The sequence below is a fragment of the Odontomachus brunneus genome, unplaced genomic scaffold (assembly GCF_010583005.1).
Source record: "Odontomachus brunneus isolate Ranch 3 - 2012 unplaced genomic scaffold, Obru_v1 Obru_scaffold_004, whole genome shotgun sequence".
NCBI classification, from domain to species: domain Eukaryota; kingdom Metazoa; phylum Arthropoda; class Insecta; order Hymenoptera; family Formicidae; genus Odontomachus; species Odontomachus brunneus.
In genome coordinates this window covers 798,658-819,023 of record NW_022639454.1, presented here as the reverse complement: position 1 = coordinate 819,023, position 20,366 = coordinate 798,658, and the positions used below count along the sequence as shown (strand labels likewise).

The 20,366-nt window shown below is 43.3% G+C and overlaps 1 protein-coding gene across 4 annotated transcripts in view; it reads left to right on the top strand.

Moving 5' to 3' along the window:
- The window catches only part of LOC116845010 (cGMP-dependent protein kinase, isozyme 2 forms cD4/T1/T3A/T3B), a 44,396-nt gene that overhangs the window by 14,614 nt on the left and 9,416 nt on the right, over positions 1-20,366 (top strand). The window contains exons 1-3 of one of the 4 annotated variants that reach the window (XM_032817263.1): positions 4,543-4,809; positions 7,611-8,045; positions 9,081-9,247. In XM_032817263.1, the coding sequence (XP_032673154.1) occupies positions 7,762-8,045; positions 9,081-9,247 (451 nt within the window). In that variant the 5' untranslated portion in view covers positions 4,543-4,809; positions 7,611-7,761. Of the gene's footprint in view, positions 1-4,542; positions 4,810-7,343; positions 8,046-9,080; positions 9,248-11,001; positions 12,667-20,366 lie in introns of those variants that run through there. The other 3 variants (XM_032817257.1, XM_032817240.1, XM_032817248.1) reach the window with 3 other exon arrangements.

Genomic DNA, 20,366 nt, shown 5'->3' with positions numbered 1-20,366 from the left:
TGATTATTTTTCGAAGATAATACTTTAGCACAATGTTAGCACAACTTAGCACAACCTAGCACAATAAAAAAAATTTCGAAAATCAAAAAGTGGGGGGCTACCAAAAAAAACGGTTTTTTCCATTTTTCTCGCTCATTTTTCGTATTAAAAATTTATAATTCGAGCACAATGCAGCACAAACCTAGCACAAATCAGCACAACTGTCAAAATTAATAAATTCGAAAAGTGGGGCGCTAACTTCATACAGGCGCGTAAACAACTTCGAAAAGTGGCAACGAGGCGAACTTTCAGTAAATATGTTCCATCAATGCAACAAAAATTTACATTACTGTACGATGTAAATTTAATACTTAATTCAGTATAGTATATTTACTTAGCATATGCGTAATTAAATGAGCCGTAAAGTTTCCGTCATCGATTGTTTCGCGTTGTGATAATCACGAAAGTCTATCTGGATTGTTCGTCGCGCGAGGAAGAAAACGTTCGGAATTTCGACAGTGTAAACGGAACGAATCCCCGACGTCTGTGCGGTCGTTTCGAGGAGTCGGAGTGTTTCGTGCGAGTCATTCAACCGGCTAGAAACCATCGGCTGGTGCTCCCGACAATTGAGATTGGCCTGGCATTCCGGCCGGCACGGTCGCGAGATCATCGTGGAATTCACATCTGGCAAAGGCTGTGCTCGTAACACAACAGTGCAATCTGTTGTGTATCAACGCTAACGACACCCGGTCTCGCGAGTAAGCACCTGTTTTACGCACGCGATTCGCATTCCTACGCAAATTTTCCGCTCGCGTTCGAGCAAAGCGCACTTTCAGTCTTGCATTTGTCTGTGTCGCTCACTCGCACTGCATTAAGGTGGCTTCTCCCTCCGAGCGAAGTCACTTTTCCCCATTATCGGTGATGAACGACTGTTTTTTAGCCCTCCGCGTTGCATAATTCATAATCCATTTATCGCGGAGGGACGCGTTCGCTCATTGTTATCGTACGTAAACCATTATCCGCCATCGTCCACTTCAATTTGCAATGTTCTCAATTCTGGTAGGCCGTCTAGTTATCTTACGGGTGTCTCTCGTCAAGCGCTCCTATACGGAGAGAGAATATCGTAGTAAAAATTGCAATACATACAATTTTAGTAATTCGGGAATAAACTGGCACTATTACGAAAAGTATAATAAAACATAGTAAAAATGACCATATAAACATGATAATTTTTGTTGTACATTTGTAGTAATTTTTACTATGTTTATGATCACTTTTGCTATGTCTTATCATAATTTTTATCATAGTATCAGTCCATTTCCGAAGTATCAAAATTGTATTGTAATTTTTACTACAATATTCTCTCTCTCTCTCTCTCTCTGACCGCAAAAGTATCGTACGGTCGTTTGGGAAAGTGACGCTAGTCCTCGTGGCTAAGGATGCCTACGTAAGGATTTCGCGCGTGCGTGCACGCACGATACGTAGAAAAGCGATTGCGAAATAGAGACGCGCGATGGTTCTCGACGAGATTCGGCATACGCGACTTCAATAATTCAAGCGTCCTATAATGGACTCGACGAGAGACATCGGGGCTTAAGTCTCATACGGATACCGTGTCAGTTGCGAGGCATTTCGACACGCGAAATTTTCGTCGCTCGCTTTCTTGTAACGCCGCGAACAATATAATAATATTCGTGTTTTGCATCAAGCTGGAGTTTTTAGAAATTAGATGTAAATTTAATCTAGAAAATAATTTGACCCCGTGTTCTTAGGAGAGTCCAGCGAAAAGTTTTGAAAGCAAAGCGAAGCCTTGTTAATCGCGCACGTGTATCTTCGTTAAAGATAGACGTTGCCGGGAAAAAAAAGAAGGAACAAAAAAGATCGACAATTGTCGCGGTTGGTTGCGTCTTCTAATAGCCGTGAGTCTCGTAATAGCGAAACGTGCGGTTCACAACTATCCTTTCTCATTATTCCTTTATCGAACTGGTGACCACAAGCTCGTTAATTTAATCGTCTTATCCTACGGATTTTTAACGCGAGCTAGTATTAAGTCGGCCGAATGAATGAGTTCATCACACTGAGAAAAGAGTGTTTGTAACTATAATCATATACGGTGAAAGAACTGCAGTCAGGGGAACCATTTTTCTGGTATATTGAAAGAAAAAAAATTCTAAAAAATATCTATTTAATGAGTGCTATAAATAATAACATATTTATTTATAAATGAAAATTCTTTTGTTTAAATGATATAAATAATCATGAAAAGCTACGCGGAAGAAAGGTTTGGTTGAATTAACTAAATGTCTAGTAAAATATGGATGAACCAGAAATCCGAAGTCGAAGTTATCAGAATTCTATTCAAACCAAGATTTTTTGTTGGTTTAACTTGAGCAGAATTCTGATAACTACAACCGGAATTTCTGGTTCGTTTATATTTCATCAGACATTTAGCTAATCCAATCAAACTTTTTCGTGTAAAGTTTTAAGAAAATGTATACTTTTGTTGTTTGAAAAATACCTTATATAAGTAAATATATGTTATTAGTAACCGGTCGAATAAGTACCTTTTGTTTCCTAGATATTTTTTCTCTCAGTGTAAGTGTTGCTATAACGTGATGATAATCCTACATGTATGTATCCCTACTACTATTTTTTTTGTTAGAATTACAAGAAGACATGAGCTGACGTCGAAAATAGTGTCATAATTTCGGTGAGATTAATCATTGTTTCCTCTCAGTGCACATACGTTTACGCAATTGACAAAAACGACTCCGTGTCAGTGATTTTCTCCTTTTTTTTTCGGCATTTCGCAACACTCGCGATTTGTGCCGGCGAAATACACAATAGGCATGTCGTCATTCGTTATTCAACAACGCGCCCGCTCGGTAGCGCGACGTGCGGGCTAAGTTCGAATTTACGCGTGAGCGCGCGTGAATCAGAACCGACTATCAAAGACAGGATCAACATTTGCCTAACGATCCACGATACATGCGAGCTGCGATTTATCGCGATCGTAAACCCGAGGACAGCCCCGAGCGGGAGATTTACGGAATCGACAGTTATCGGCTCGTCGGGAAAGTGATTCTTGCAACCTGTTCGCCATAACGCGGGATTTATTAGTGTCTTCCGTGACAAACGGGGAGCGGACGCGCGAGATTGCAAATTAGGAACAAGTGAAAAGCGTGATTCAGCGAGAACAGTCGCGTGCACGAGAATTCTATCTGACGGCGTTGCGCGAACCCGGTTTTCCCCCACGGTTTTCCACGTCTCCGCGGCAAATCTCTCTTATTCTCTCGCGATGGTCGTGTCACAAGGTGCCAAAGTCAAGGAAGCTATCGGGGCCGTAACCGGCTAAAGGCCGGTTTTGTATGTAGGGCGCGCATCGACACACGAGACATATCGCTCGAGGCAAAGTAGACTGACAAAACGCACGTACTAGGCGCGATCAAAGGCGGGAGTGGCGTGGCAGCTCTCTGAAAGCTGCTTGGTTTTTTACTCGTTGAGAATAATCTCGTAACTTACGGTTCTTACATCGTGATCTGGAAAAATATATTTGTTGCTTTCTAGAACGCGAAAGCAGTGTTGGGCGTTAACCGATGAAAATTGCCGTTGACTAAAATAATAGGCAAATCAATCATCAAAATCAGCCATAATTATGCAAGAAAGATCCAACTCATATAATTGGGATTTTTTAATCTGTTTTTTTATCAACTCTCTATACAAAACAAAAGAGATCCAAGCTTCATGGGGGCGCCTAAGATTATTTACAAAATTGCTTTTATTTTTTATTAGTTGCGTTTTTTTATCTACTTTTTTAAAGATCAAGCTTGTCAAGCTTAGGAAGAAGAAAATTGATTATGCTTGACTTCTTGAACGATTGCGAAGAACCCTCAGCATCACTTGTACTTTTTAAATCACGTGTCAACTTTTCATCTTCATTTTTCTCCAAACGTACCTCATGTGAGATGAATCATTCTTATGTAACCACGTCCAATTGATCAGTCGTCATACATATGTAAAATCATGAATAATTGATGAAATGATTTTTTATTTTATACACGACGATATTTATAAGTCTTGTCTATTGATTCGCCGATTATTTTAGTCAAAGAAATTCGTAGTTAATTATTGTTCAATACTTGCCGCGGGAGAATTTTTCCGGGACGTCGGATGACTTGATGGAACGCGCGAAACTTACACGACGGGGGTCTCAATTAGAATTAGGGTTTTAAATTCTTCGCAACGAAGAAACGTAGGCGGCCTCATCCGGATTTCACTTGCGACACGTATTCTCGGATAGATCGTTACACACGCACACATGGCCGGGTGATCGGAGGGCCAAAATGATCGGTGAAAGGAGGGAGAGAGAGAGAGAGAGAGAGAGAGAGAGAGAGAGAGAGAGAGACCATTTTTTAATTGGCTGCCAAGGCGACCTCGTGGAGTATACGCGGCGGGGGTATGCGCGCTTCGAGGAAGCCGCAAGTCGCGATTGAAACGTAAAAATAGTCGGTCCTCGTACTATACGATCGTTAGTCGTTGCTGTTCTACACGCGAACTTGGAGCAGCGGCTCTCCTGTCTCCACGCGCGTGTTCCACTTCGAAATCCACTTCGAGATCCACCTCGTGGCCCTCTCCTTTGCTTATCGATCAGTTCGCTCGTGTCCCTTCGTACGCGATCTTCTAGTCTCGCCTAGTATCGATCGCGACCACACTAAGTGTGACATTTAAACTCGTGAGATCAAGCCGAGTGAGTTTCGGTGAACCTGAACCTCAATGCGCGCGGAGTAATCTCGGTGTTTATTCGCGACAAGTGGAAACCTGACCACCGACGTAAGACCTTTAACATATCATCATCATCATCGTCATCGTCGAAAATGGAATTTCGCGAGAATCGTGCCGGTCACAGTGTCCGTTCAGTGACGAAACGTCCGGGTCGTTAACAGGAGTCTGACGTTATTATTCAACATTGATATGAAATGCGTGATTTCTTTTTGAGTTATCCTTGCAAACGAAAACGTAAATTAAGACTCATAATTAACTAGGTATTGTTGAGTTTTATCAGTTTGGCATTTAGTGACGGAATCGTATTCGACTAACAGTCAACGTAGTTTGACGTATCGCGGTATTTCTTGTGTGCTCGTGCTACTTTTCGATGTCTGCGCGTTTTTTTCTTGTGTTTTTTGCTCAATTCGGTTGGCATGATACAAACGGTGGCGGAAGACACGCCGGTCAGTTGATACCGATCGTTCTCCTCGAGTGTCTCTCGCCGCGACGCTGTAGATCAATGGCTTCATTAAAAAAGATTGAACGAGATGCTGCTGGTAGACCGCTTCAAATTCAAGCTATGTTTAATAATGTCTTAAAAAGACAGCGAAGATTCTGTGTGAGAGTGTGTTTAATAAATTGTACGCAAGCACACGCATACACGCATACATGTGATCAGTGTCTCGTTTACGAAGCACCGCTGGGACAGGTTTGCAATAGTACAAGTTTGCTCGCGCGACTCCTCCGCGATGATTCGGCAAATGAAAAAAGAATCGCGGGACACGCGAGTTGAATTAACGCTCATCATTTTGAAACGTCACGTTAGCAGTATAGATCGCCTTGATTGGAGTAAATTGATTGTTGGGGAGTAAATACTTGCTCCGGTATCGTCTCTCTTATTATTGTTTTTTCTTTTTACTTATAACTAACTCTATGTGCTGACAATTTTGTACATACTCGCTATCGATTGTCAGAGGAAAGATCTTTTTCTGTACTGAAAAAAAATGTCGGGTATTTATAACTATGAACATGTAGAGAAACAATTACAACAAATTACAGTGAAAGAAAACTATTTTTTATTAAATTTTACTATAATAAATGATTTTATTATATGTAATTTTACTATGTTGATAATGATAATCTTATATGCATGTCACTGCTATCATTTTCGTGTTAGATCAATCATAAAATATGGTTGGGACCTAACGATAATTATAATTTTAGTTAAATTGATCATCTTGTCTCTCAGCGCGTTTCAAGCATAAACATGCTCTTCTTGTTCCAAAAAAAAAAAGTCAGGATGATATCTAGTAGATATCCGATTAATAGTTCACTTCAGTAGAAGGAGGATATTTTCTCAATGAGAATTTTCACTTAGAGCACAAGTTTACAGAAAATAGGACTTTGCAACTAGAATTCGTGTTTTATGTGTTAGAACGTTTTCCTTTTGATTTTAGAGGAATCCTTTTGAAGCTATATATAAGAGGATATCTCCGCTAAGAATGAGATTATATCTTTTTAGATGTACAAAATATTTCAATCTCAAAAATTCGCCGATATAATCATCGATATTCGATCGATCTTCGGTTTGAATACATTTTCACTTCAGTTGTGTTAGATCGTCGCGCTTCTCTGAGAAAGAAACACGCAAAAAGCGACGAGTACAATAATATTTCTTCTCAATCAGCATGATAGTGTGAACACGCGACGCTAAATATAGCGTCGCATTCTCAACAAAGTATCGTCAAATAATTACCCACGTGCAAGTTTTTTGCAAGCCGTTAATAGTCTCTTGTTATAGCCTCGTTATAGCACTAGCGACTCGCGACTGCGGTTGCGGCTACGATTATGTCTCTTGACCAGTCAGAAAGAAGCTGCTACCTACTACCGTTTTTCTCATTGGTCAAGAGACATAATCGCAGCCACAGTCGCGAGTCGCTAGTGTGATACGGCTACTAGACGCACGAACCGTCGCGATCGTTGTTTCAGCAGACAACCGTCCGTCACGAACAGGTGATAGATCCTGCGAGTGTCTCTCATACGCGATTACGCGTTGCATTGCGAGAAAAAAAATGGTTGGTCCGATTAAAATTATAATATTTTTTGGTTGTTCCAACGAAAATATTAACATACACATAAAGTTATTATCATTTAGAATTTAAGAAGAGAAAATGGTTTTCTTTGCCACATAATTTATAGTAATTACTTCTCTGCGCGATTACAGTTACAAATATCAAAAATTTCTTTCTCAGTGTACGAGAAAAGCAGGATCCCGTATCTCCCTGGATCAACAGCTGTATTTCGAGGCTGTTTTTCCCGAAAGGCGCGCTTCTTGTCACTTCCTCCGGGAAAGCCCATTCGTGTCTGGCTCCTTATGTAATCGGCGCTTCTAACTTTGGCTCATTACCGTGAGGAAGTAAATATATCTTCCAGCTTTCGGAATCGTCCCCGACGACGTCCGACAGAGGCTAAAATTTCGCGCGTCATCTTCCTTGGCCAGGAATACCCGCGACGTTGCAAACTGCGTCAAACGTCGCGCTGATTTTTGTTGCGCAGTGTTTGGTAGTTTCGACCGTCGCATTAGGAAGTTCTATGAGAAAACTTACATATCTCGAGTGCTCTGCGCGTTATCTGGGTTCATCAGCACGCGGTCCGACGGATTTAACGATGCGACGAGATTCCGATGTCCAGATGAGATCGAGCTCGGTTCGTCTCTACTTCAGGATCAACTATCCGCCTGTTAATATAACTCGGAATCGTTAACGCGACATATGCACGCGACGACGTGCGGGGGGATAAGCGGAGAAATTATTATGCTCTTGACGAGGCCGAGTGCTCACGCGAGTATGATTAATACTGACTGACAGTGCTGCTATTCGACGATGGCTCCACTGGGAAACGAAAGTGCAGCGTGACATCATCGTCGCCGTCGTGCTCGTCCTCGTCGTCCTCACGGTGCACGGCCCGCAGGGTCGCTGAGGAGTGTCTCACGAAATTCGCGCGGCGAGAACAAGGAGGATGGATTCGATCCGCGACCTCAAGAGATTACTGTACGAGCGGACGGAGGCGTTGCGACGTCGCGACGAGACCGTCGAGGTGCTCGAACGGGCGCTCGAGGAGCGCGACGCCCTGATCCGCCACCTGCAGAAGGAGGTCGACAGGTTCCGGCAGATCGTCGATCGGAGCTTGGCGTCCGACAACGTCGGCGCCAATCAGAGATCGAAACGGCAGGCGATATCGGCGGAACCGCTACCCCTGCGAAGCGACGCAAAGCCGGTGGTGAAGTTTACCAAGACGCAAAGGTAGAGATGGCTGGTGATGATGTGCCTTGGATGTCTTCACGTGGCTTTTCGTTGTCCGTTTTCTTTGGTGTTCGATTCTCGTCTTTCTCTCTCTCTCTCTCTCTCTCTCTCTCCCCCTCCCTCTCTCTCCTCTCTCTCTCTCTCTCTCTCTCTCTCTCTCTCTCTCTCTCTCTCTTCTCACCGAACTCCCCCGACGAGAATTTTCTTCGTCCCATCTTTAATCGTTTACATTTACTTTCAATTATTTATTAGTTCCATTATTTTTAACCCTTGTTTATTTTCTTTGTTGTACGTGTCAATCGGAGCGATAGATTTCAATTTAGTTGTTCCCTTAGCACGCAGAAAGATACATACTGCATTCAAGTAAATGTCACTTGTCTCGAATATCTTGTAAATTTATATTTATCTGCAAGTCCACCGCAAGCATCATATTTATTCAAAGTACATCCTGTATTCTAGCTAGTTTAGCATTTCAGTATAAAACTGACCGAAGCATCGTGGAAATGATAAGAAATAAATCGAAAGTTCTAAAACTCGTCGTCACGCGCTACAAATAAAATGGCTGTCTCATCTGACGTGTGCAACTCGAGCACGACATCAGCAATATGTAATCAGTAATTGGACTTAAATCGTATGATGTTGGTGCGGTCGATAATATTACAGGAACTAAGGTGCTTCTTTCTCTTTCTCTCTTGGTGGAAGCGGTAACTGCGCCTGAATGATTTCATGGCTATAAGCGGAACTTAATTATCAACGCGTGCGAGATGATATTAATTTCAACATATGTGGTACTCTCTATGAAAGAGAAAAAAGCAGATTTTAACGAAGAATACGATTTTTGCGAAAGCGCATTATTATTTTACGCAATATGTCGTAACCGTGCGAGATTTTTTTTTCACCTGGACGCGTTCCTTTCTCAGTTCCGCATATTGTACCTGTCATACTTATTAATTATTTTCTGTGTAAAAAATACCACTTCTTTAGCACACAGAGAGGAGAAAGGGAGATTTAACGGGACTCTTCTTTTGTTTCAAGGTCCCGTGAATTGATCAAGGCCGCCATATTGGACAATGACTTCATGAAAAATCTGGAACGCACGCAAATCCGAGAGATCGTCGATTGCATGCACCCCGTCACGTTTCCGGCTGGCTCGGTAATCATAAAGGAGGGCGATGTCGGGTCTACGGTCTTCGTTATGGAGGGTGAGCAAATGTATTTTGTGAGACTATTTTGCCGGAGAGATGTTCGCAAAGAGCATCGTGAGTCGGTCTGAAAATAAACGACGAATGAAACAACGCGACGTGAAAATAAAAAAGGAAAAAAGTCTCCTACGTGTTTAAATATTCGTATTTTATATCTTTTTCGATACATTCGTGATTTATCTGATCCAATCGCGGAAGATTACTTCCTGATTACTTCCTGATTGCCTCCTCATTAGACAAAATGACGGGCTAACGACGGGCTTAGATGAAATTCTGAAGCAGTTAACAGCACGCGCGCGCGCGAAGATAACGCGTCTATATAAATACTCACATATTTTTCTTACATAAGTGATAATGCGTACAATTATTCCGGGGAGTGGAGACTCGCGAGAGCACAGAGATCAGTGCGCTCTGCTTTGTTTACGTCTTTGTGCTGCGTCGTTACGCTGGAATCGAATTTACGTAAACGCCGTTACGCGGGCTGCTCCAATACGAGGATCTCCTTCCCCCCGCGGAACTCGATTTCCGCCAGACAAAGCATCGCGCCGATGTTATTTCGTAATGAACGGCATGTCGGGGTTTTACTTTCACGGAAAAATACGATGCTCGTCGCTTCTACCCGGCCGATTCGATTATTAGCGTTATCGCTCATCCGTGTCGTCCCAGCCACGTAACCGAACACGACGGCGTACACGTTCTTCCCTGGTGTGCGCTGCTTTGTATGCACAATGCATTATATATGCATCGTGCACGTTGGCGTTACTTATCATTGCGAATGAATCAAGAGATAAGCATATTTTCTTGGTATCTATCATTATATTGAGAGAAGCATAAAAGGACTCATTAACCATGTAGTTGGTTAATTCAGTCAGCACACTTTGCTTAAATCACATACACACACACACACACTCACACGCGCGCGCGCGCGCGCGCGCGCGCATTGGTTAAATTGACACACGCGTATTTAAGCGCCTACACTGATAGAAAGGATATCTAAGAAATAAAACACATTTATTCTGCGGGTACTTTTCTCTAATATATTTACTTATACGTAAAATATTTTTTTCAAATAATTTAATAATAAATCTCTCAAAACCTGTTTTTCACGAAAACAGTTATTTATTTTATCTGAAAAGAAGAATTTGGATAACTAATGAAGAATTGAACTGTTCTTAATATCTGCCGAATATTTTATTTTTAAATATTTCTTCTTTCAGCCTAGAGGCGAGATTTGCGTTCGAAAAGAATGCGACAGATCGGTTTCTGCCACTGATGAAGAGTACCGAGTATTTTATGACTCTCCGAAAAAACACGGAAAGAGCATGTCTTTATCACATCTGCGTGAAGCGCGATTTCGATTTTTGTGTCGCTCGCCTCTAGACAGGGAGATTCTCTTAAATCAATATTATCTTTCTCTACCGCGGTGAAAGGTCTTCATCTTCCTCGACTTCCTCTCACACCTCTCTTCGCGCCAAAGCAGTTAACAGGATCTCGTTGTAAATTCGGTGTCGCGGCTCTCGTGGCCGACGCGGAGGAGGGGCGGGAAGGGAAGGGGGAGGGGCAGAGGGCAAAGACGCCGTTGTCTCCTCGACCGTGTACGTGGGTGAGCGCGATGCGGGGGCGAGAATTGCGAATTGAGAACCGCTGTCCTTTCTCTCACGAGTCGCGACCGACCCATGGTGGGGACTCCCGCGTCTCGTCGAGGGAAGGGAGTTTCTCGTGGTGCTGTTCGCCGCTCACGGGCATACTTTTCACCAGTCGTGAACGCTGTCAGTGAGCGTCAGTCGCGACGCGGAGGCTCGTGACCGCGGTGTCCTCCTTCGACAGGACCTTCTTCAGGATCGCGGCGGGAAGGCACATCCGCGACGACGACGACGACGACGCCTACGCGAGTTGCGATCGATCGGTCGACTCTCCGCTCGTTCTTTCTTCCACGAGAAAGAGAGGGAGAAAGAGAGAGAGTTTTTTCGCGAAGGCAGCCAGGACTCATCGGGAATCTCGACCGACTTGAAGGATCCCAACATACTTTTTCGTCTCATCATCGTCCGTCACTGAAGGTTTCCGTTCGCACGCTTCGCCGCCGATCTCGAGGAACGGAAAGGGCAAACGACGGAAGTGCATCCTTGCGAACGATTCGCCAAGAGGTTCTCTCCCTCTCTCACTCACGCACGGGACCTCGAGACAATCGACAACCGGCTGATTGGCGATGGCACGGTTTCCCGCGCGGCGCCGTTTCACGACGTGCCGGCTTATCGGCGGCTGCCACCGGACAACGGAAGCTGCGAATGAACTGCTGTGAGAACGCGTTCGATCCGCAAGTCAAACGGACGGAAACGGTCGATTCGGTTCCTCAGTGTCGCCACAGGAGTCGTCGTCGTTTTCATCCTTTTTCTCCCTGGGAGACGCACGATTCCGGAGGAACACGCCGCGAAGACGAGAGACCCTGCTCTTGGGCTCGATGGTAATCGAAGACAAGTGGGTTCCGACGCGCAGAGAGGTAGTCGATCTTCCTTTTGGAGCGGCGCCAATTTCAGCGTCCACGACGATGCCTCTGGCCTCGACTAGAGCTTTGTGTTGCCACACCGACCAAGTGTCATCCGCAAGTCTTCACCGACAACATCACAACCCTGTGGGCCGCTCTAACGTTCGCAAACAGCAGGATTAGGGGACGAGCGAGTCGAAGAAAATGCGGCCGACTGCATGGAAACACGGTCAGACCGTTGTCGCACCGGATGAAAGCTACGTCGACATTGTCGCCGTGCACGGCGATCGACGATCGGCCTTTGACCTTTGCGCGCGCGCTCAGTAGCTCGAGGACCGGGATAAAAGTCACGAGCGAAAGTCTCGAGTTGACGAGCTAAGCGGGGTCGATCTCTCTCTGTCTCTCTATTTCTTACTTGCCCGACTCGCCCAAGCCGCGAAACTCCAATTCGAGGTCATGAAGGTCCGAAGTTATCCTGGTCGGGCGGTCTTGGAGGACCCGGAACTCCTCTTAGACCCGGATGCGACGCGCGGCAGAGCTATGGAGTTGCTCTACGAAGCCAGCTGGCGAGAGTGTGGCGTCAATTGGGCCAGCCACAACAATAACGGTAGCAACGGAGTCAAAGTCGTCTCCTCGAGGCGACAGGAGGACGAGGCCTACCGGCGACCATACGCGGACATGGTGTCGCAGCTCGTGACGGAACTGGAGGAACATCCGACCGGGCCGTCCGCGACGAGAGAGAACGCGCGTTCCAGGGGATCTAGCAGCACCGGCACCACCGACAGCGACTGCTCCGACGTGAACCAGCCGACGACCGGCAACGCTCAGGGGGGCTTCCTCATTCCGAGGCCGCGACTCATCGTGCCGGTTCACACCTACGCGAGGAGAAGGCGCACCGGTGCGCCGCAGCCTATAAAGAGACGCCAAATGCGAGAAGGTATATATCGGTGTGCACGCGGGTGTCGAGGATCAGGATCCGGGTAGACTTTTACCTGTTCTTTCTCTCTCTCTCTCGTGCGCGCGAAGAAGGGAACCAGAACGATTTTATATGGTCAACGCGATCGAAGGCTTGTTCCGTTTACAGAGTGAGCGAGGAATTGTACGAAAATTTCGATTGAACATCTCTCTCTCTCTCTCTCTCTCTCTCTCTCTTTCTTTCTCTGTTCACGGTGTTTGAATATTTGGCATTGAATATTTGTGGCAGAAAGTACAAATTGAAACATCAAATTCCAAGTTGAAGATTCCTCCAAGATTCGTATTGGTAGTCGTCACTTGAAACTTGTCTCGTGCGAGGTACTTAGATTCACAGAGATAGATCTAAATTCCTTTCCAAGTGATACTTACCATATACATGACGTAATAACATGAGAGAGACATTGTGACACTTATATCACGGATTACGATTCAACTGGAAAACTGTCGTCTAACTTTGAATTCAAATACACGCATTTCACAGAGTTTCAAGTAATAACCGTTGAGACGGAGCGCCTTAGAGTTAGATGCAAGTTTTTCAGCTAGATCGCGATTAAACCTGCAAATGTCGCATATATTGTTGAAATGGAGAACTGATTCGAAATCAGTTATCACGTGCGTTTCACGAGGCGTCGTTGCGCGTGGGACAAATTTTAAACAGCGACTATGAATAAACGAGTCTTACAGCTCGAATAAGATGGAGTATTTGATTGAAAGTCGTCCCCGAGAGTTACTCGAGAACAATGGCTGGTTATTCGTAATTGGTATCTGCTTATATCTGAAGCTTTATCATACACGCACATACCGATTACGTTTATTGCGAAAGAACCGCGTCGACCCAATGGCGACTTCCGTCTCGATCTAATGAACGTATGGGAGATCGATCGATTCGGTTCTCTCGAGACGATGTCTGGGCGTCGGAGAAAGTACGCGATTTCCGAGACACTCCGTATGTGGTTGCCGGACCTGGCTGTTCCCCGCAATTAAATATGCATACGACACGCTCACATTTATGCAATTATTACCTGACAAGGAACATAACGCAAGGCCAGTCGGGTCGATTGCAGGCGCATGCATGTCCGTCTGCGATCTCTTGCGACGCGCGCACGAAGAGAACAAAGGTTTTCGGCGGCTGTCGCGTCGGGCCGACCTCGATATTGTATTTTTTAGAGCACGGAACCGGATTATCACGCGAAATGGGCGGCTCTCCTCGTCTGTTCCGCTGCCGCTTGAGAAAAGCGATATCATCGTTCGCTCGCCGCGTTCACGCGATTGCGGGCGCGATTTTGCCGCGCGCACGTTTCAATTGCACGACGCGAACGCGAACAGCTTTTGGCACATTTTTCGCACCTTCAGCGTGCACGGAGGAACAAAAAGCATCCGGTTGAATTAATGCGGTCCAAGTTCAGCCGGAAGTCCGGCTCGAGTCAACCAGACATCGCGTTGACTCTTGTGAACAGAATTATCTCAACCGGAATTTTATTTTAATCTTATTTTGATTCTTTATTTTTGTATTTGGAATTGAAATATTTGGTACATACGATTTCGCGTTGGCATTATCACGCTTTTTACTTGTGTTAAGTAAGACATTGGTGAGGAAGCAAAGCACACATAAGCGCACAATTAAATTTTTTGGTCGCGATTGTCAAACATTTGGTTGGATGTCATTTCAACCAAATTTTGCTCTGGTGTTCTCTCTCTCTCCCTCTCTCTCGTCTCTATAACGAAATCCTTTCCTCAGTGCGGACAGACTTCTTCTTCCGTGTTGGTTTAGCCCGCGATTTATCTCCCGCGCTCACTCGCACCGTGAAATCGTTCTACAAATTAGCGATGCACAGCGCGTGAATAATGCACGAATGTTGAACATTCTTCACATTCGTAGCGAGACATTCGCTCTCCGCGAAATCGCCAAGTTAATTTCATGCGCATGCATTTTCTCTTTTTCTTCCTTCGAGAGGAGATCTCGATTTTCGAAAAGGTGTTCGCAAAGCAATCGCGGGAGGGGAGGGAGCGAGGGCAGTTGGTTATTTAGACTTTATAATGTAGTTCATTTCACGCGCAAAATACGACACGCGCGTTCGCGAACTTTCTAAACACAATCTTTTTTCTTTTTTCGCGTTCGCACAAAACTCTACGCTTGTTACGCTCAGCTGTATTATTCCGAAGATAAATTATGTTGGTTTCAGGCAATTTTCTCTGTAAAGTTAGTCATGCCGCGTTCATAGATGTCCATTCGACACGCGCGCCTATCATTCACGAGAGCCGATTTACGGCGCCGGTGCGCAAACGGAGAAAGTCGCGTTAACGGGCATCGGGAATAATGGAAAGCAAAGCCGGCCATCGTCGTTTTATCGTCGCCTACTGCCACTAGACATACTCATGTGTTTACGTTCACACATGGAAAAAGAGGACGTTCTTGTTTGGAAAATATCTTTATTATTGACGTGTTGGTCTTCAAATGAGATTGCATTATGTTGAACGAAGATAAATTACTTTTCCAAGAATATGTCTTGTATGATTTAACAAAGACAACCGGTCTCTTATGTCCTTATTATTCATAAATAATTCTCATTTAATGAAAAGCACAAAATATTGGGTGGTAATCATGTTTTGAAATGTTGGAAGAAATGATTATTAAAAATAACCGTATTGCGCTTCTTTTGAGAGACTGTTATAATATTTAAATAAAATTATAATATTAGTGAAATTGAAGACTTTAAAATTGTCTCCCAACAAAATTATATAACATGGCTTATATAATGATTATTAATTTCAGTGAAATAATGATTATTAATTTCAGTATTGTTAATTTAAGTTTAGTTTCAAGTAAGCATGTAACATGAGACATATAACATACATTTAAAAACACTACATTCTCAATCTAATACTTTGTGTTTTTCATGAACATTATGATTTGTGCTTATAATAAACATTATTTTTTATTAATAAGAACATAGATTTTGTCTTGGATCATATAAGATGTATTTTCGCAAGCAGAACAAATAATATTTACTTGAACGCAGCATGCATTTTTCTGCATATTGTTACTCGATCTCTCAACCGTTTCCTCTCGTTGAACATCTCTGCAAAATCTTCTAGCACTCCTTGCTACCGATGTGCATGCTTATCTAAGCGTGCCTCTTTAAGTGAGATAAAAAATGGGAATATGTTTACATTATACTTTATGCACATGCCGCGAGACGCCGACGCTCTATCTTGCGTTGATAAACGCGCGTCGAGTCGTCACGAGAAGTCGTGCGTCGAAAGTCGGATCCAAAAGTTCGCCGCGAGAATTAATATTTCATCTCTAAAATGCATGACTAAGCACGAAGCGACTGTCAAGAGTGGCGAATATAAGAACAGCGTTTAATCTCGGAAGAGCAACATTTCGCACCGAGTTGCGAAATTTCTCTTTGCGCCGTGCAAACCGGTCTTGCCAAACTTCTCTTTCATCTTGCTTTTTAACGCCAAAAGTATCTGGACGTGCATGATGAATTTCACAAAGCTACCTGAAAATCGCGACAGCCGCCAGGTGAGGAAATCCTTTTCTCCGTCGTTCCGTCCGTGCCTTTTCGAGAACTCGGTCGGCGCATTTGCGAAACAGTCGACGAAAGACGATCCTAATCAGTCACTTTCACCCTAATCTATCTATTCGCGTGAGTGCACAATGTGGCAGCAGTTGTTCATTTGCTACAGGGAATCGCCAGACTTTAACAGTCTTTATGCTAATTAATCGTCACGTGTCCCACGTGATAAATTGTTAATCGTTAATCAAGGTCTCAAGAGCACGGGATATTCTCGCCGGATTTTCAATGATTCTGATTTCACAGGGACGAACCCTGATAAAATATAATCTGGAAAATATTCATAAAAACAATCTCGCGTTCGCGAGATCGTTATTATGTTATTCACAAAAGAATACCATTTTATTCTCAACGGAATTCTCTTGTACTACTCCAAGTCGAAATTTTAGCCCTGATTTGAGCCTGAACTTTCTTTCTGAACATATTTTGAAAGATCAGTGTAATACACATAGAAACTTAACTCTTATTCAGCGTCTTTAAATGACAGAAGACATACAAAATGCCACTTCTAGCTTCTAAAGAGGACCTCTCGGCGAAGTTAGTGGGTTTAATAGAATCAACAGAGGTTGATAAAGTATCAAAGCAGGCGTTAAATGAAATAGTAAGATCTAAAGTAGGGTGAGAATTCTGATTCGAGACACGATCTCAAGGAAATTTTTCTAAAACCAAGAGGAAGATATTATTCCCTTTTATTAGAAGATAAATATTACTTGACTTGTTTTGAGTGAGATTCTGCTCCAAGAGTTTTAGAGAATAGAATGTGACACACTGTAGGAAATAGTACCTCGCAGCTGGAGTTCTTTTTTGGATTAGAATATGTCCCTTTTGATTTTAGAATAGTCTTCTTTGAGGCCATAACATAAAAGGAAAGAGAGTTCCTAAGGATGAGATTATATTGTTTTGGGTACATTACATACACTGAGGGAAAAATGTATGATACTTGGAACTATAATGGCATAGTAAGAAGATTATAGTTAGGAATATTATTTTTGTAGCAAATTTCAGCATAATGTTTGTAATATTATTTACAATATAAGCATAATATAACTGACCCATGTAAAACTTTTATCAAGAATTATAATTATTTGAAATAAAAAATATAGTAAGGTTGCAAATATTGAATAGTAAGAGAAATTAACTATTTTCTATAGTCAATACAATTGGAATATTTGGAAAATATAGATACATGTAACTATATTCTCAAAGCGTGCTTTACTATATATATATATATATTGGGAGTACAAATAAGTCTCCGCCGTTTGATAAAAGATGGCCCTACCAGTAAGTTATGGTTGAAATTGTCAGATGTAAAACGTCATATCGTAAGGTTGGACATCTGGCAACACCATAACCTTGAAATATTAGCGATTTGTATCAGCATCACATAATTTTTTTCGTGCGAAAATGTCGAGTTTTGAGCCGAATAAGCGTCATTTGCGGGAACTTTTGATTTATTTCTTTAATTTGAAGAAATCTGCAGCTGAGGCGATTGCTTGTAGAAGCATATGGTGAGGCTGTTTTAAGTGAAAGAAGTTGTCGTAAATGGTTTCAAAAGTTTAAGAACGATGAGTTTGACGTCGAAGACAAAGAACATAGCGGAAGGCCGAAAGTGTACGAAGACGCGGAATTGGAAGCATTATTGGAGGAAGATTCGTGCCAAACGCAAGAAGAACTTGCACTTACATTAGGAGTGACTCAACAAGCAATTTCACATCGTTTAAAATCGTTGGGAATGATTCAAAAGCAAGGAAATTGGGTTCCATATGAACTGAAGCCGAGAAACGTTGAACGCCGATTTTGCACATGTGAAATGCTGCTTGCCAGACATAAACGAAAGGGTTTTTTGCATCGTATAGTCACTGGTGATGAGAAATGGATCCGCTACGATAACCCAAAAAAGAGGAAATCATGGGGACCACGTGGTCATGCTTCAACATCGACAGCCGAGCCGAATATTCATGCAAAAAAACTCATGTTGTGTATTTGGTGGGATCAGCTTGGTGTCGTGTATTATGAGTTACTCAAACCGAATGAAACCATTACTTGGACTCTCTACCGAATACAATTGATGAGATTGAGCCGTGCACTCAAGGAAAAACGCGCCCACTACTACTCCAGACACGACAAAATTATTCTCTTGCATGATAATGCTCGTCCACATGTTGCGGCGCCGGTCAAAACCTACTTGGAAACACTCAATTGGGAAGTTTACCCCACCCGCTGTATTCACCAGACATTGCTTCCTCTGACTATCACTTGTTGCGATCGATGACGCACGGCCTGTCTGAGCAGCACTTCACATCATATGAAGATACCAAAAATTGGGTCAATTCGTGGATAGCCTTAAAAGATGAAGCGTTCTTCCGACGCGGTATCCGTATGCTGCCAGAAAGATGGGAAAAAGTAGTGGCTAGCGATGGACAATACTTTGAATAAAACATAAGGTACCGTTTTTTTACAATAAATGCCAAATTTTTGATAAAAAACGGCGGAGACTTATTTGTACTCCCAATAGAATAATAAGATGGTGACTATAAATCTGTTTTAATTCTGCTATATCTTTATGTTTAGATAAACTATAAATATATGTTTGAGGTCAAAACTATAAAATATAGTGAGATTATAGTTATTTTAACTATTTTTTTCTCTCAGTGTATAGTCACCAGTGAAGTGGCCCAAACACGATTCTTTTCTGCATTATTTTTACGTTGGCGACACGTTAATTGCCGTACAAGATCGCGTGGATCTCGCGATTTATTTTTACCAGGGCGTCATCGTGACTCACTGTAACGATCATGGGAATGTATCTGAGGCCAACGAGAGTAAGCGGGCTCGGGGTCTGTGTCGACCGCAAGTGCCGTCCGTTTTGCTAATTAAAATTATAATTGTCATTAAATTACCGTGAAGTACTGTTGCGCGGCTCACGTACGCGCGTCATTGTACGTGGGGAGCATTCTAACTGCAGCAGAGCGAATTGTCTCGTGTTTTGCTGAAAGCTCGCTCGCGAGGTTTTCTCCTAACAATAGAAACGACTTCAATATATAATATACAGAGTGTCAGTGATTATCAGACCTGTGTAACGCGCGACGAGAGACCGATATCTTGATTTGAAAACTAATCGTGTATTCTTTGCATCGTTTAACTAATTGACTTGTTTCCGCGAGAGCGACACGCCGATCTGTTGCCGGTTGTGATAATCTCGCGATTATTCGGGGCAGAGAATGAAGAAATAAGAAGCGGAAAAAAGATTCGATCGAAGATTCGATTACACCGGTAGTGCACCGGTCGAATGTTTAACAACCGGCGGCAACCGCCGCTCGATTTCCGCAATCGCGAACGTGCCAATTCGACATCCTGTTTCGCGCGCCTTTTACGCAAAAAACCGTGACTCCATTCGCGGTTTAAAAGCAACAATGAGGTAATCGTCGGCGACTCGCGGCCGCCAGTTCCGAGGGGTCTCGCATTGATGATGACGTTCATAGCGACCCTCATAACGGCACACGGTGACAGGGCTGCCTATTTCTTTGTCGAGGCTAAACTCAGGTATTAATCGCCGGCACCCGGGAAACTCATTTCGCGAATTCTCGCTGGAAAAACTGCCGCGGCGAAGGTCAACCGGCGAAAGTGGACGGTAATCTCGGTGTCTTCGAAAATTGCAACGTTGTTATCCCTCAATAGCGTTGTTATCCCTCTCAAAATCAAAATTATAGCGCGGCAGCGGCGTGCGGAACGGAGAAAAGGTTAATTTTTCGATGCATTTTCCAAGATCGATTTGTCTCTGAGAAAAATTGCTGAGAGTGAGCCACACTCTCGTGGTTTTTCTGCTCGGCGATCGCCCTTTCACGCTCCAATGAAACGCGAGCTACCGAAGCAAGCGAGCAGGCAAGCTAGCGGGGAAGCCAGCAAGCGGGAGTTTGGTTACGCCGGTTTTGAGTAAAACCTCGAGGGGATATCGTGTGCAAAGCGTAAACTCTTTGTCCTGTTATGTCGTCATGCTAGGCCTTCCATCGCTTGTTATATATATATATATATATATATATATATATATATATATATATATATATATATATATATATATATA